The 17341-nt window shown below is 40.5% G+C and overlaps 1 protein-coding gene across 1 annotated transcript in view; it reads left to right on the top strand.

Moving 5' to 3' along the window:
- The window catches only part of TTC12 (tetratricopeptide repeat domain 12), a 50071-nt gene that overhangs the window by 5034 nt on the left and 27696 nt on the right, over nucleotides 1-17341 (top strand). Inside the window, exons 2-7 of the mRNA XM_008589195.1 lie at nucleotides 2901-3064; nucleotides 3681-3702; nucleotides 4330-4407; nucleotides 5207-5328; nucleotides 10171-10230; nucleotides 15737-15808. Coding sequence (XP_008587417.1) covers nucleotides 2901-3064; nucleotides 3681-3702; nucleotides 4330-4407; nucleotides 5207-5328; nucleotides 10171-10230; nucleotides 15737-15808 — 518 coding nt within the window. The remainder of the gene's footprint in view (nucleotides 1-2900; nucleotides 3065-3680; nucleotides 3703-4329; nucleotides 4408-5206; nucleotides 5329-10170; nucleotides 10231-15736; nucleotides 15809-17341) is intronic.

Below are 17341 nucleotides of genomic sequence, written 5' to 3'. Positions count from 1 at the left end.
CTTATGATTTCCTTAATAACATTTTCTTGTTCTAGCTTACTTTATTGTAAGACTATAGTATATAATACATATAACATACAAAATATGTGTTAAAATATGTGACCCCTCATATTACCAACTCACAGAGTTGTGAGTAAGGCTTTCAGTCAACAGTAGGCTATTAGTAGTTAAATTTGGGGAGAATCAAAAGTTATATGCAGGTTTTTGACTGCATATGGCATCACTGGCCCTAACCCGCACATTGTTCAAAGGTCCACTGTAAATTAATATGAAAGAGATGAATGACCCAATAGAAAATTGGCCAAGGATAGGAACAAGCATTTCACAGAAGAAGAAATCCTGAGGGCCCATAAACCAATAAGAAGATGTTCAATCCTGGTCATATTCAGTAAAATGGAAATTAAAACATTAATGAGAAAGCATTCCCATCCATTATATTGACATCTTAAAGGTTTGACAATAACGAGTGTTGACAAGAATGTGGAGGAATGTACACTGTTTACTTTTTTTTTTTCTGAGAATAGGCATAACAAATTTTATTATTTTAACATGCTGGGAGGGGGAAAGCCATGGGAGAATCACAAGGGGGTAATTTCCCAATTTCTCAATGGGGTATAGATGTTTATAGGGAAAGGCGAGATAGGGATGATGTAGGAGTAAATGATTCTTAAGGAGAGTCTCTGGGTCTGGGAAACATATTATGCTGTTTATAGTAGTAAAAATTGGTATAGCCATATTCTGAAGAATATGTAACATGTATGCATAAGGAAATATGTACATACAGGTAGTCAATTCAGCATTTATTTACTGTCGCAAAAAATAAAAAAAAATACCACCTGGCTATCCATCAATTAGAGAATGGATTAACTATGGTATTACAATGACTAAAATAAATCAACTAGAATTCTCTATGTGTCAAGAACACATCTCTAAAGCATAGTAAGAGAAAAAAGTAGGTTGCAAAAGAATGCATATTTTATAAAACTATTTATTTAAAATGTTTGGATACACACATACACAAATTCTTCAGTAGATTGCAAAAATGGTCACAAGCTCCTTTCTTCCCGTCAAGAATGGAGTCTGTTTCTCTAGCCCTTGAATCTGGCTTGGCCATGTGACTTGCTTTGGCCAAAAAGATGTTGCAAACATGGCACAGGCAGAGGATTGAAAGGTGTGTGGGCATTGAGGCTCGCTCTCATGCCGCTATCGGGAACTCCTGCCAGAAGATGAGACACACTCCTCATAGTTGCTCGCATTGCTCAAGCCCCAACTGCCAGCCAACTTTCCAAAGGGAGCCACTTAGATGACTAACAGCTGACCATAGATAAATGTGTGGTCCTAGCTGAAACCGGAGGAATCGGCCAGCTAAGTCCAGCTCAGATTGCTGATCCAGAAAACTGTGAACTAAATAAAGCTAAGTAAGTGGTGGTGGTTTAAAGCCACTAAGTTTTGGGGTGGCATGTTATGCAGCTAAATGATACAAATACTAAACATTAAAGCATGCTGGAGAAAGGATACATATTAACTTACATCTGGTATAGAAACAAAAATGTCTGTTATATTATTTTCTGTATGTTTGAAATATTTTACAACTAAAATTTTTTAAAACAAATATCCTTGAAGAGTCAGTGATAAATCAAGAAATGGGAACAGGGAAATACCTGTAAGAAGTTTAGTTGTGAATGGAAGGAAACAGGGCATTGGAAGAGACTGAAAGTATATAAATACCTTAAAAAAGAAGCTGGTTGAATGGGAGAGGTTGAAAATATTGCTGAAATGGGATAATTAACTGGTGATGCAGGGTTCCTGATTATGCAAAACAGGATGGTGGGATGCTGATCACAGGATGAGGAATTAACCTCATACGTGAGGAGAGACACCTTTTCCTTGTGGTAGAAAGGACGGATGGATATAGGTGTAGGTAGTTCTGAAGTTCTGATGGCAGGAAGTTGAAAGAATTCATTTCTGATGGCATCTCTTTAAGGTCATCTGTTTAGATTGCAGAAAACTTTTGAAAGTCTTTGGGGAAATGATAGGATGACTTGCCTAAGGTAACATAGTAGGATTGCTGGGTATCACTGAAGGTCCAGTTGAGTTGGAACCAGTTCCCCCAGGCATCAATCTGCCTTTCTCCCTCAGTACTCAGCATTCTTAATAAAGGCTGAGGGGTAGAAAGTTGATAGTTGGATTCATCTAGAGTTGGAGTTTTGTCTGTTAGGTGCTGTGGGAGAGCAAGGGAGTTGAGTATATGAGCTGGATGGCTGCCAAGTGATGGACCATGGAATCTAAGCTGGCAGTAAAGTGGAGACAGTAGGGAAAGGGTTAAAGGATACTGTTTTGAGATGTCAGAGCTGCCTGTACTTACATGTTTGTCTCCCACACAAGATTGTAAGCTCTTAAAAAAATATATGAGCTGGATGGCTGCCAAGTGATGGACCATGGAATCTAAGCTGGCAGTAAAGTGGAGACAGTAGGGAAAGGGTTAAGGGATACTGTTTTGATATGTCAGAGCTGCCTGTACTTACATGTTTGTCTCCCACACAAGATTGTAAGCTCTTAAAAAAGAATCTTTTTTATTCATCGTTGTTATCTATAGAATTGAGCATAATGTTTAACTCATAATAAGCTCTCCATAAATTATTGCCGAATTAAATAATGGCTTAAAACTCTATTCCTCGAAACCCATACTTAAATTCTCATGCAGCTTTTTCTAGGCAAAACAAATCCTGTTCTTAATTTTTTTTTGCATTGGTTCTAATTGCTCTATTTTCATTTCTGTTGCTTGATCTTTCCTTCTTTAAGATCCTCTCCGCAAGTTTCCTGCACCATTCTTTCTAGTGAATGTCGTCTTTCCTTTTGAAGACCTTGTTTGAGTGATTCACATCTGATTTCTCTTCTAGCCAATTTAATTCAGGAGATGAATTCTGATGACCCAGTTGTGCAACAGAAAGCTGTCCTTGAGACAGAAAAGAGACTGCTGCTTATGGAGGAAGATGAAGAGGAGGATGAATGTAGGACTACTTTGAACAAGACCATGATTAGTCCTCCACAAGCTCCTGAGAAGGTTTCCTTTTCTATTATGGAGTTATATATGTAGATATAGCAAGAAGATCTGCATTGAGGCAGTACTTTAACCTCAAACTGTGTGGTGAAACTGAAATAGTCTTTATTATATCCACTAGATTTATTTTCCACAAGGAAGTATAAACTCTGATTTTTTCCTTGGTCTTTCTGGGTCATCTTTAAACAGTGTCTTGTGTTTATTTCAATGAAAATTTGGCCTCTCCACCTACTGAGCTTTTGTGTTATATTTAAGCTGTACTGTTAAGGTAATATATTCTACTAACTCATACATGCAAAAATAGAATTAAATGATAATATGAATCCTTCCATGACCTTTTTGAAGACCCCTCATATTACCAACTCATACAGCAGCAGGCGGGTTCCCTTGACCTGGGCAGCCTATTCCTGCAGACTTAGCCACATAGCAATTGTGCCCATAATCAGATCTGATTTAAAGCAAGCCCCCTGAATTTTGGGCCTTTCAGTATTAGTAGTTTAAGGAGATGACCTGACTCCTCCTTTGTAATTGATTTGCTTTCTTGGTTTATGTATTTATAAATCAGAGAGTGGTTTTTGAAATTTATTTCTTTGTTTTTATGATAACCTGTGTCCTGCAGAATGCAGATGAAATGAACTCAGGTAAGGACAGCATTCTCTCTCTTCTCAATGTGTATTACTTATTTAGTATCAGTTTTTATTGATTGTAGTTTCCACACCCTTACATTATAGCCTCTGGGTTTACAATCAACCCATGAACAAAAATCTACTGATCACCCAATTCTGCTGCTACTGGTCAGAGGGGACATCACTCAGAGGTTTTTCTCAATTTTCTCCTGGCCAATCTTTTGTAAACTGAATTTAGTTATTCTGTATCATCCAATTTACTCTAAGCTGTTCAAAAGATCCAGATAGTTTCTCTGCTGCTGAGCGCAGAAGCTCATTATGCTAAATGGAACAAAAAAGTCTCTCTTCAAAGAAAAACTCTTTTAAAAGGCATAATTCAAATTTGAAGCACAGTCATAGCCATCATGTATAATAATACATTACACAGATTACCATTTAATGTCAAATTAAGAAAATGTCATTTTAGTTGCCTCAGAATTGTGTGTGTGTGTGCATGTGCGTGTGTGTGCCTGTGCCTGTATTTGTATGCGTAAAAAGTGTGGCTGTAAAGCTCTAAAGTAGCATCCTTCTGAATTTGAACTAAAGAATTGATTATAGTATTTGGATTTTTCTTTTTAATATCTGAAATTACTCTGCTGTTAGAGGCCTTCTTGGCAGCTGTGGAGAAGGATGCAAAGGAACGAGCCAAGAAAAGAAGAGAAAACAAAGTTTTAGCAGATGGTAATGGTTGGTCCTTACTTTTCAATAGCTTGGTGGTTTTTGCTAGAAAGAGCACACAAGAGGGCCTGCAGCACTGGGACACAGCCAGGCAGAAGTCACTGGTGCTCTGTTCTCTGTTCCTGCTGCAACAAGAAGGAGTCGATCGTAGCCCCCAGTCATCCTGCACAGTCAAACCTCTTTCTAAAGCATATGGATAGACTTAGCAGATAAAATTGAACAGTTGCTAAACAGTGCGTGGAAAGTGGGGAGGGATGGGAGTGAGGTGCCTCTGCCGAGGCTTAGGCATGCATGAAGGAGCAAAAAAGAAAAGAAACAAAGATGTGGGAAAGGAGAGGGGACATAAAGGAAAACAAAGAAAGAGACAGGGTTGTGGGGCAGGGGAGGGGGCAGATACCCATGACAGAAGAATGTTTTCAGCATTTATTTTATACCACCCAGTGGTATGTGTGCTGCAGACCTGGATGATTCCTTATTTGTCAGAAGATCAGTTATTTGACTCTTTTTATGAGACATTGAACGTGTAGACTTGGTCTCTGGCAAACTTGGAGTGGTTCTGAACCTTGATGCAGAAACATTTACTTTTTCTGAGAAGCTAGTTAGAGGACTTGGGGTGGATTTGGAGAAAAAATACTCAAAGAAGCTGGTCCTGAAATATCTGCAGAGAGAAACAAGTGACAAGTCCCTTTTGGATCAATAGAAGCTAAGAACTTTGAAGTAGAATTGGAAAATCAGGGGAATAAAGTCTAAAAGAATTTTTCGATATGTGGTGAGAGCTCACCTGTGTGACTTTTTCTCCTAGCCCTAAAAGAAAAAGGGAATGAAGCATTTTCTAAAGGCGATTATGAAACGGCCATTCTGCACTACAGTGAGGGTTTGGAAAAGCTGAAGGACATGAAAGTGCTCTACACTAACCGAGCCCAGGTCAGTGAGCCACAGATGTGGCCGTGGGGTGTTCTCAGGGGACAGTTGCTACTACACTTACTTGTGAAAGCAGACAGAGACGACTAGATAGTACCACTGGTGGGCTGGTAAGTGTTTAACAACTGGCCCTTGTTTTGGGGGGGCTGTGGGTACTGAACAAGTTTCCATGGTGTAAGTACTCTCACCATGATCTGATTTGAAACAATCAATTTGAAATCACTGAAGGAGGATTTGGGAAGAGCTTCACGTTATCAGCTCTCTCCATAGTGTAAGTCTGCTTCAGCACGTCACTGGTGGTAACCAGGTGTGTCTCCATGTGCATAAAGGAGAATACTAGAGGAATGAGATGGCCTGTGAGACCTGGAATTCTGGCACCACTGGATTTGCCCAGGCTTCTATTTTGGTGGTAGTGTCAACTCCTAGGGGTTACTCTCCTGATAATTTCTTACTGATTGTGCCAATCCCTCTTTAAGATTCAGATTCTGTGACTGGGGTAAAGTAGATAGCTGATGGACTCAGAGCCAATTTCTCAGAAATTTTGAGTTTCTGAAATCCCTTATACTTCAGTTTTCTATAATAGCTGAGCTCAGTTTTCTGCAGTACCAGGTAAAAACCATCACCCAGATGTTTATTATCTGCTGCTTATTGAAGGGACAGGCTGATAGTTCTCAGTTGAAACAAAAATGTCACCTGTGATCCTATCTTTGAGAAGTACTTGAGCTTTTGTGTGGTAGAGTTCTCTGTTGCTCGGGCCTGAAAAGTTGGCAGAGTCATGGACGTGATTACCCTATGGTCAGGAGATGTCAGAACCTGTTGAGATGAACTTGATGCCATGTCGTTGACAAGAGGGAGAGGCTGCTGTAGAGCTCTCACCAGCTCCAATTTCTGTAACTCAAGATTAAGAATGTTTGGCTGTGGTATGTGGAGGAAGAGTATTGAAAGCAAGAAATAGGACATTAGGAGGCCAGAAAGTCTAAGTGACAGTGATTTAATGATAAATCCAAGCACAGTATAACCTCATTAGTTCAGCTGTTTGGATAAGTCAGACTAGAGTTGATGTGTCATTTATCTACCCCCATTGGTGGAGAAAACTTGTTATAAGGATGCGAATTGGTAAATAAGATAGGCAGAGGTTGATTTAGCAGTGTACATTTCATCACCTGAACCAGATTGCAAACTTTTTGAGGGCATATACTTTTTCCCCTAATACTTTATTTATAACAGATATTCAATACATCCTTGTTAAGTTACATAACATTGGAGGCACAATAAGTCCATTTAAGGGAACTAAGTTTCTGTTGACAATTCAGAAGAATAATTTAAAGGCAAGCAATTAATACAATAATTATAGTTCCTTATTTATCACCAAATTTGGTCTCGAAAAATATCTACCTACTGATGCTTGTTTAGTCATGTTACTCTGAAGTTATTTAAAAGCAATAAAATTGAATTGCTTTAAAAATGTTATGTAATTCAGACTGCCTATACCCAGATTTATCTAAATTACATTTTTACAGTACTCAATTTTAAGCAGCATTTTGATTAGTTCTGAAGAATCACATTAAGAATGAATGTGGATAAATATAAGTAAATGCAGTGAAAAGCTTTGGGGAGGCAATTCCCCCCAGCTTTTCCAAAGAGAAAGCTTATTCAGAGACAAATAAATGCAAAATGTGCTGCCTGGTGTTACAAATCATTTGAACCATTGACTGTTTTTAAAATGCCTCCCCTGTATGCATGCAGTGTTAGAAAACACTTAATAAGGACTCTCTGAATTGAGTGTTGCTTGCTAGAGAGAAGTCCTACCCTTTCATTGCTTTGTTTTTCTCCTGGAGCTAATGTTATGATCAATAGATTGCTGGTAAAATTTAGATAAATCTGGGGTTTAACTGCCATTGGAAAAAGCAGTTCCTTTTAAAATGTGGAAAAGCAAACGAGAATGGAGAAGTTATAGGATGTTGAATCCAAGCCTTAAAAAAAGGAAAAGACTAAGCGAAATGCTGTGTAGAGAAACTCTTGAAGCCGATATAGACTTTTTCAGAGTCTGTATGTATCCTGAATAACAATGTTATGGAATCATGGCTGCGGTTGTCCAGAATGATGCCAGCTTCTTCCTCAGATCCTCTGACTTTCAAATGAAACCCAAGACCCTGGAGGAAAGGATGGTGTTTTTTAGAACAGACAGCTCAAAGAATTGTCTTCTTCAATTAGTACAGAACCTGAATTAATGAAAGCAGCTTCCTTTCTATTGAAGCAAGGCGCTGCACTGCAGAAATTCATCAGCTGGCTGTTGCCGCTCCCTACTCGCTCTGGTTGAATGCTGAGATTCCCCAGGAGTTCCAACACTGAGCCCATAATTGGCTTGTCCATGTAAATATCTCATCATGTTCATTGTTAAAAATGTCACAGTGCCTTGGTACAGTTTTGGTCATGGGCAACCCTACCTGTGGTATTGACTCTATTATTGGTGTCTGTTGGGACCCTGGAAAAGGCTCTATCCTCCTGGTGCTTGGTTTTCTTTCCTACAGCAGGATGATCATTGCTACCTCTTAGGGAACTTTCCAGAAGAGTGCTTCAGATCTACTTAGTGTAACTTGATAAGAATTTTTATCCTCCTGGTGCTTGGTTTTCTTTCCTACAGCAGGATGATCATTGCTGCCTCTTAGGGAACTTTCCAGAAGAGTGCTTCAGATCTACTTAGTGTAACTTGATAAGAATTTATTGACCACTTATTGTATCCAGTAATTAATACAGAGGTTATAGTAGCCATTGTTCTTGTTTTTAAACAGTCTTCTATTTGTTTATATGCCTCTTAGGAACGTTAAATGAACTAAATTGTCAAATCAGTTTAGTTTGAGTAGATCACAGAATTCTGAGTCAACTCTTGATTTTCAGGATTTTCCCCATTCTAGGGGATTCCAAAAGAATGCCGCAGGCATTTGGCGTTAAGAGTTCATGGTGATGGTCTGATTCCTAAATGTCACCCTATTTTCTGTATTTCTTCCTTCTGTGCACATGAGGACGGAAGCAGAACTTTTTCTTGATCATTTTTTGATAACAGCATTTTTGAGATATAATTCACATACTATGCAATTCACCCATTTAAAGTGTACATCACTATTTTAAATATAATCACAGAGTTATGAAACAAAACATCACAATTAAATTTTGGACAATTTGTCATCCCCGAAGAAACTCCATACTCTTTAGCTGTCACCCTTCAATCTTCCCATTCCCTTCCCTCTCCCCCAGCCTGAGGCACCCTCTAATCTACTTTCTGTCGCTATGCATTTGCCTATTCTGGACATTTCATATAAAGAGAATCATGTAGTGTTTGTCCTTTGTGACTGGCTTCTTTTTTTAGCTTAAGTTTTCAAGGTTCATCCATGTTGTCACATGTATCACTTCTTCATTCCTTTTTTTTTTTTTTTTTTTCTTTTGTCTTTTTTCCGTGTCCGGCAACGGATCGCAACCCTCAGTGTTGCCCCCGCACCGGACCGGGGACCGGCAACGGGATCGCAAGCCTCAGTGTTGCTCCCGCGCCTCGCTCAGCCAGTGAGCGGGAGCCGGTCTGTATGTGGGATCCGAACCCTCAGACGGGAGCGCCGCCGTGCTTCCCAAGCGGCGCACTATCCAGTGAGCCACTGGGCCGGCCCATTCTTCATTCCTTTTTATTGCTAAATAATTTTCCATTTATGGATATACCACATCTTACTTATCCATTCATCAACTGATGGACATTTGGGTTGTTTTCACTTTCTGACTACTATGAATAATACTTCTGTGAACATTCTTGTGCAGGTTTTTGTATGGACATATGTTTATAATTTTCTTGGGTATATATCTAGGAGTGGAATTCCTGTGTCATATGGTAAGTAACTATGTGTTTAACCTTTTGAGGAACTGCCAGACTTCCAAAGTGGCTGTACCATTGTACATTCCTACCAGCAGCATATAGGGTTCTAATTTTCCACATCCTGTCTAATACTTGTTATCTGTCTTTTTGATTCCCTTTATCACTTGGTGTCCTGGAACATTGACAGTAGTGTAGACTCAGAAGCTGGCTCTTCCTTTGCAGACGCAGTTAGTGTGCTGGGTACTTTCCTTTAGCCCCTTCAGATCTTCTGTGCCCCTCGCGGTGCCCTGGGGGCTGGCCTGTGTGGATCGGCTCCTTGGCTTCCAGCCCTCATTTTGGGTTCAGCCAATGAAATCAAAAGGAAGAGGGAAAAAAATAAAAATAAAAATAAACTTTTAGGGCTGGCCCCATGGCTCACTCAGGAGAGTGCAGCGCTAGGACCCTAAGGCTATGGGTTCGGATCCTATATAGGGATGGCCAGTGCACTCACTGGCTGAGCATGGTGTGGACGACACTGAGCCAAGGGTTGCGATCCCCTTACCGGTCAAAAAAAAAAAAAAAAGAGGAAGAGGGAAAGTGAGATTGGGGTATTTATTCTCCTGGCTTCCAGCTCTAGTAAAGGCCTCAGCTCGTGTCAGGCAGCTCTTTCCACATGCCTGTCCTCTCTTATTTTGTTCCTTGCTCCCTCCTCTGTCCCTTCAGTTCTAGCCGTGGTAATGGCTGTCCACTGGTGCTCGCTCTGGGATTCTGTAGCAGCCCTTGTGGGTTTCCCTAAGCCCTGCCCTCACCCTGCAAGCAGTGCCTTTATTAAACTCTCCCTGCTGCCCCATGTAGTGTGCCATCTGTTTCCTGCCAAGACCCTGGCCGATCCAGGTAGGGGTCAGGTACTCCTCATCACCGTTCTACTGTGCTGCTGTCCCTTCTGTGTTGACAAAGACTGCTCGAGGCAGAGCTGTTTATGATATCCACTATTTGTGTCCTGACAGGCTTATATAAAACTTGGGGACTACCAGAAGGCACTGGTGGATTGTGAATGGGCTCTGAAGGTAAGAGAATATTTCCTTTCCCACATGATGTTGTTGGGCTTGCTTGGGTCAGATGTCTTAGTCCTGAAGTGAATCCGAAAGAGCTGCCAGTACATCATGGTAGGAAGGGGTGTAGGCTTGCCATCAGAGCCTCAGTTTCCTCATGTATAAAATGGGGTAGAATAATTGTTGGGAGGGTCATGATAATGCACATAAACTGCCCAGCTCATAGTGAGCTCTCCAGAGAAGCTGCTGTTATTATAGGTTCCTTGAGGTTTTATATTGCAACAGCACATTCCTTTTTTTTTTACTTTAGCAGTTAAACCTTTTTTCCTTTTTTTTAATTTATTTTTTCTTAATTCACCCACAATAATTGTATATATTTATGGAGTAAAATATGATATTTGGGTACATTTATACAGTGTGCAGTGATCTTATCAGGGTACTTAGCGTATTCATCACCTCACATATTTGTCACTTCTTTGTGTGGGGAACATTTGCCATCCTTGAGAATTTACCATTTACACAGGGGCCCTGCACCTCCCTGCCCCCAATTATTATAACTCCACAGGGAATGATTTGCCCAGAGACATAAACTAAAATGTAAAACACCCAGCTAATTAACATTGACTGAATTGTTCAGGATCCAGCTACTTGAAGTTATACAGTACTTTGTTGTTGAGTGTAGCCTCCCTATATTGCTGTGGAACACTAGATCGCATTCTTCCTCTTTCTCTACAGTTTTTGCAATAGCTCATTCTTTACTGTTGTGTTATCAGATGCTTTGCTCCAGGCAGTAGTGGAAATGCCTCCTTCTCTCTGCTGGAGCCAGCTCTGGGAGCTTGTTTCTGCAGAGTTGTAGCTCTTACTCATCGGTTTGTGGTTTTTCCCTCCAGCCCTAATAATTTGGAAATATATTATAACACCCTCTATTTGTAGAGGAATAATGAGAAGAAAGAATTTCTATTGTTCATCTTCAGGCAGGCCTCAGGCAGGTAGCTTAATATTGTGCATAGTATTTCCTCTGAAATCTGCCAAAATAGATAATCAAAAGTGCGTGGAAGTAAGGACTATTGGTGGAAATGTTTAGAGTTTTTAAAAGAGAAATGGCATGATCACTTCTTAGTGACGTTATTTGAAAGGACTAAATATTGAAATAACCCTTAATCCACATTCCCCGAAGTTACTCTGTCACAGGGGGCTTTAACTAAATAACCAAAACTAGTGCTTGTCAGACTTCTGCACTGAAGTGCTTGCTGCTCACAGCAGAGGAGAAGGATCATGAGCTCCTCAAGGGTCTAGAAGCAGAAAGCATGAAATTCCTTTTAAGATGTGTGTTTTATCTTAAAATCCTTGTGAATTTTGTGTGGCATTTTCATGACATCTGTTTAGTTTAATATAACAATAATATTTTAAATACAATCAAGAAAAATTGTGGTGTCAGGAGAATGTGCCAAGTTTCTCCTGTGGCTTCAGTTCACACCTATTCTAACCTAATGAGTGTGGCCCAGAACAAGAGCACACTTCACAACATACTGGCCACACTGACTTTCTTATTTTTTTTATGAAAGGGTAAGCAAAGGAAACAGGGATGAATTTGAAAGTCATTTTTGCTTGTAATGGTTCATAAAACACGAGGGATCCTCCAAAATGACATCTGGAATGTCTGATTACTTTGTCCTTTAGAAGATACAGTGTGTAGCAAATCTTGTCCCATTGCGTTGTATGGACTTCGAGCTATGAGAGTTCCCCAAAGTTGACATCAAGCTCCTCACAGCTGCAGTATGGATCCACTAACCTGTTTTGTCACCTTGTTTGATCATGATTTATTTTCTACCATTATTCTGTAGGAGAAGAGAGTGGTAAGGATGTTTTCCTTGGTTTTTCTAGCAATAACAGCAAAAACCACCACCTGCTGCACGCTCACAACATTCTGTTCTATTCTGTTCAAAGCCACTAGTTTTCCTGTTTTTCTGGCAAAGAAACCAAGACTGAAGATGAATTAAAGTAACTTGTGCAGAATCACGGAGCTAGTGTCAGTCTACCTGTATGTCTGGACTCTTCACCATCTCCCATATACAGCATCTCCACTGACACATGAAAACCCTATAATTCCTGGGTGTGGATCTCCTTCCCTTCTGTGGAAGAAACAAGGTCTCCTCTCAGGGCCTACAGCAGTATCTTTTCTGATCTGAAAAGGACCAAAGAGGTAGACACATCATCACACTGATTCAGGACAACACGCTGGCCTGTTCCCAATTGTTAATTGAAGTACAATGTAATTAACAGTGAAACCAAGGCAAAGCGGGCCCAATGGAGCTGACATTAAAAACGCTGACACTCAGCAGCCAATCTTGTTAAATGCCCAGCGAGGCTCCCTGTTGAAGAGGTTTGGTAAACACTTGGAAGGGTGGGAAAAAATGCACAGAGAGTTCTAAAAACTAATAATGGTTGGTTCTTTGAGAAAGCTGCAAGTTAAAAGAAAAAAGCTTCACTCCTTTAGAAGTAATATAACAATAGTGAATGTCACTGGCACTCCATTATTAATAGTTTTTGTACTTTCATCCCAATTTAATATTTCTTGACACTTTTGAATTGGTAGAGACAAGCCTGTGTGATGATATTTCAAGACTGATGTTCCTTGTCAGGGAAGATAAGGCAGCAAAGCTGCTTTCAGTTAAGATCGTAATCAGTTCTTTCTTGGCCAAACACTTCCTGCACAATGAAATACATCTTCCTCTGCAGCCAGGATTCCTTTAAAGGGAACCTGAGGTTTTCCTGAGAAAATCCTAGTAAGGGCTGACCCTGTTAGTGAGAAAACCCATTAGCGGCCCTTTGTGTCATTGTCTGAGGAAGTGAAGTCACAACTATACCCACTTCGTGATGACATGAAGGGCATGGACAAGGCTTTAACGCTTGGGGCTTGGATCCCCCCGCCCCTGTTAAAACCCTCACACTCTGTCAGTGAATCTACTCTGAGTATTTGGCTTTCGTGAGCTGCAGTGCTGGAGTTTCCTCTCTTCCCTTTGACTATTCCTTCCCTGCTTCCTGAGTTTCACCCTTTGTGAACTCACCAGGGTTTGCTCTTCTGCTCCCTTCCTTTCTTCTCTCTCCAGTTGATCCCTCAAAGCTCACGTCTCCTCTCATGGGTCCATCTCTCAGCTCTGCACATGGCTGTCAGGCTTGCTTACCACCTTTGTGAACTCACCAGGGTTTGCTCTTCTGCTCCCTTCCTTTCTTCTCTCTCCAGTTGATCCCTCAAACCTCACGTCTCCTCTCATGGGTCCATCTCTCAGCTCTGCACATGGCTGTCAGGCTTGCTTACCCAGTCTCCCTGCCCATGGCTCCAGGCTGCATTTGAGCTGCCTCCTGCAGGTTCCTTTTGATTGTCCTGGCACCATCTGAAACTCAGTATGTCTAGAAGCCAGCTCTTCATCTTCCTGCTTGACTTCCCCACCACCTGCCCTGGCTGACCTCTTCCTGTTAATGCCACACGGGTCTTCCAGGCAGCTGGACCCCAAGCTTTGACTTCATCTCCTCCTTCACCCTTGTCGTTACAGGTAGTCGCTGCTGGTCAGTTCTCTCTCTGACATAGCTCCCATGTTGTGTCTGCGTTTCTTTCACTCCCACTGTTGCCAGAACTTCAAACACGAGCCGTTGTTCTAAGTGATTGTTCTGGTCTCCTCTCACATCTTCCTGCCTTTTCCTCCTCTGGACCCTTCTGCAGGCCGCCTCCAGACCAACTTGCCTCCACCCACCATTGCTAACTCCTCTCCCCTAGCCTGGCATTCAAGGCCTCCATGCGGCATCGCCGTGCAGCTCTCCCTTTCCAGCACGATCTGCCCTCTTCCAGCACCTGCCCCTCAATCCCACCTGGACTGTCCACAGAAGCCCCTGTACTCTGCCACCTCGGGAACTTGCCCAATCCATTCCCCCCATCACCTCCCCTCACCTCTCCAAATCACTCAAGATCCGGCTCAAATCCCCCCTCCTTTACATACCCTTTTTTAGACTACATCTCTTCAGACCAGATTTCCTTCTACTGGCCCTTGTTTATTGCGTTTTATGTAGCATCTATATAGTTTTTCTACAGCACTTTCCTGAAGGAGATTTGGTGTAGTTTTTTAAGCCTTTTAGCTCTGGGATTAAATGGCCCGATATCAAATTCCAGCTCTTCCACTTTCTGTCTGTATGAGCTGGAACCTCTCCACCCCCTAGTTTCCTCACCCGTAAAATGGGGATAATAATTGTATCTGTTTCATAGAGTTGTTATAAGGCTTCTATAGTATCATTCATATGAACCATCAAGCTCAACGCCTAGCACGTGGTAAGGACTGGACAATCATGTGTTATTATTATTAATATTATTACTGCCAGTCACTTAGCGGCGAATCAGGAAATTACATAGATGAAATGCATCTATAAAGGCCTCTCCAATGATTATTGTTCCCTCTTTTGTTATTATTCAGCTTTTCTCTAAATTTTCTCTTTTGTTTTGAAATGGACTCCTGTTGTGATATCTGCAACAACAGCAGCTAATATTGCATTAACCGGCAATGCACTAAGTGTTTTACATGATTTCCTCCTCACCACAACCCAAGAAAGAGATCCTAACATTACCTTCACTTTCTAGATGAGGAAGATGAGTGTCAGAAAAGTTAGGAGGCCTGGCCATTTCCCTGCTTCTGGTGAGCAGCAGAATAAGGACTCATTCGGGATATTTTATGCTCCTGAGCTTGAACTCTAAACCTCTGGCACAGTAAATGTTAATTAACTGGATGTTTTAAATTTTAGTTTGTGTCTCCATGCAAATCATTCCCTGTGGAGTTTTAACAATCGGGGGCAGGGAGGTGCAGGGTCCCTATGTAAATAATAAATTCTCAGCCATAAGTTTCAATTCTGCCTTTTGAAGGCAGCATCCCTCCTGATCTTAAGCAATATGAATATAAGCTCCCAATATACATGCTGGGGTTGATTTGGGGGGAGGAACTTCCCAGGCCCACTAAGATATACTAGTAACCTCAGATGTTTTCCTAGAGTGAATTCTCTCTTCTAATAAACCAGTGGTTCTCAAACTTGGCTGCACATTTACATAACCTGGAGAGCTTAAAAAATTACTGAAGCCAGGGCCCTACCCCAGAGCATAATTTAACTGGTGTGGGTTACAGCCTGCCCATCAGGATTTCCAGAAGCATCCCAGTGATTCTAATGTTCAGCCAGTGTTAAGAGCTCTTCTACACTCAGGGTTTCTGCTTTGCTTCCTGATTGAGTCTCATTAAGTGGAAATGAAAACTGGCAGGTATCATTAATTAATTTGATAGAAAGCTTACTTGTGCATCCAGTCTCCTTGCAGACATCAATTAGTTTGGTCACAGATGCACAGAAAAGTTCTAATTGTTAACTCTGATAGCTGTCCGGGGAACCAAAGCTCTGCTTTAACACTGTGAGTATTAGCTAGGCAGTCAGGGAAGTGGCTACTGAATTCAAATCTTCTGAAACATCTGATCAGTCATTCTCTTTTATGCAGTGTGATGAAAAATACACAAAAGCATACTTCCACATGGGAAAAGCTCACCTGGCCCTGAAGAACTACAGCAGGGTAAGTTCTTAGAGGAATGTTAAGTGGCATCTCTGATCACAGAGCAATGCTTCGGATTGTCCCAAAAGAGAACAATGGTCCTCCAGTTTGATTAGATATTCTTCCACCTTTTAGAATTTTCCAAGGTAAATCTAGAGTTGGGAAGGATGTTTGGTGTCATCTGTGCAGCCCCACCAGCTGTAGGAATCTCTTTTGTAACATCCTTTACCAGTATTTGTTCAACCTCTGCAGGGATCAGATATAAGCAAAAAGAGAAATCGAAATTCTGTTGTAATCCCATCACCAGAAAGTAACCGGGCAGATAGATATATATATACACTAAGATAGCAGCTTTATTAAGATCTAATTCACATACCAAACAATTCACCTACAGAGAGTATACAATTTCATGGTTTTTAGTGTACTCACAGAGTTGGGTAACCATCACCACAATCAATTTTAGAAAATTTTCATAACCTCTTATAAAAAACGCTGTACCCATTAGCAGTCATTCCCCTTCCTCTCACCCACCTAACCTTAGGCAACTACTAATCTTTCTGTCTGTACACATTTTCCTATTCTGGATATTTCATATAAATGCAATCATACAATATATGGTCTTTTGTGACTGATGTCTTTAATTTAGCATAATGTTTGCATGGTTCATCCATTTTGTAGTATATATTAGTATTTCATTCCTTTTTATTGCCAAGTAATATTCCATTATATGAAGAGACCACATTTTATTTTTCCGTTCATCCATTGATGGACATGTGTGTTGTTTCTACTTTTTGACTACTATGAATAATGCTGCTATGAACATTATTGTGCAGGTTTTTGTATGTTTACAATCCTCTTGTGTATATATCTAGGAGTGAAATTGCTGGGTCATATGGTAACTCTCTGTTTAACCTTTTGAGAAACTGCCAAACTGTTTTCTAAAGTGGCTGCAACATTTTACATTCCTACAAGCAGTGTGTGAGGGTTTTAATTCCTCCATATCCTCTCTAGTACTTGTTATTATCTGTCTTTTTGATTATAGCCATTCTAGTGGGTACGGAGTGATATCTCATTGTGATTTTGATTTGCATTTTTTTAATGACTAATGATGTTGAGGATCTTTTCATATGCTAATTATCATTTGCATATATTCTTTGGAAAAATGTTTTTTCAGATCCTTTGTCCATTTTTAAATTAGATTATTGTGTTTTGGGATTTTTTAAATAATGAGTTGTAAGACTTTTTATATCTTCTGGATACAATTTCTTATCAGATATATGATTTGCAAATATTTTCTTCCACTCTGTGTGTTGCCTTTTCATTTTCCTGATGGTGTCCTTTGTGGCACAAACATTTTTAATTTTGATGAAATCTCAACTACCTGCTTTTTCTTTGTTTGGGTGCTTGAGCTTTTGGTGTCAGAACCAAGAAATGGTCACTTAATCCAAGGTCAGGAAGATTTACACCTATATTTTCATCTAAGTATTTTATGGCTTTAACTCTTACATTTAGGTCTCTGACCTACTAAAAAATTAACTTTTTTAGATGAGATCA

Source organism: Galeopterus variegatus, unplaced genomic scaffold (assembly GCF_000696425.1).
Source record: "Galeopterus variegatus unplaced genomic scaffold, G_variegatus-3.0.2 Scaffold5289, whole genome shotgun sequence".
Taxonomy (NCBI): Eukaryota; Metazoa; Chordata; class Mammalia; order Dermoptera; family Cynocephalidae; genus Galeopterus; species Galeopterus variegatus.
Note: the sequence above shows the minus strand (reverse complement) of the source record. Positions and strands in the feature narration are given on the sequence as shown.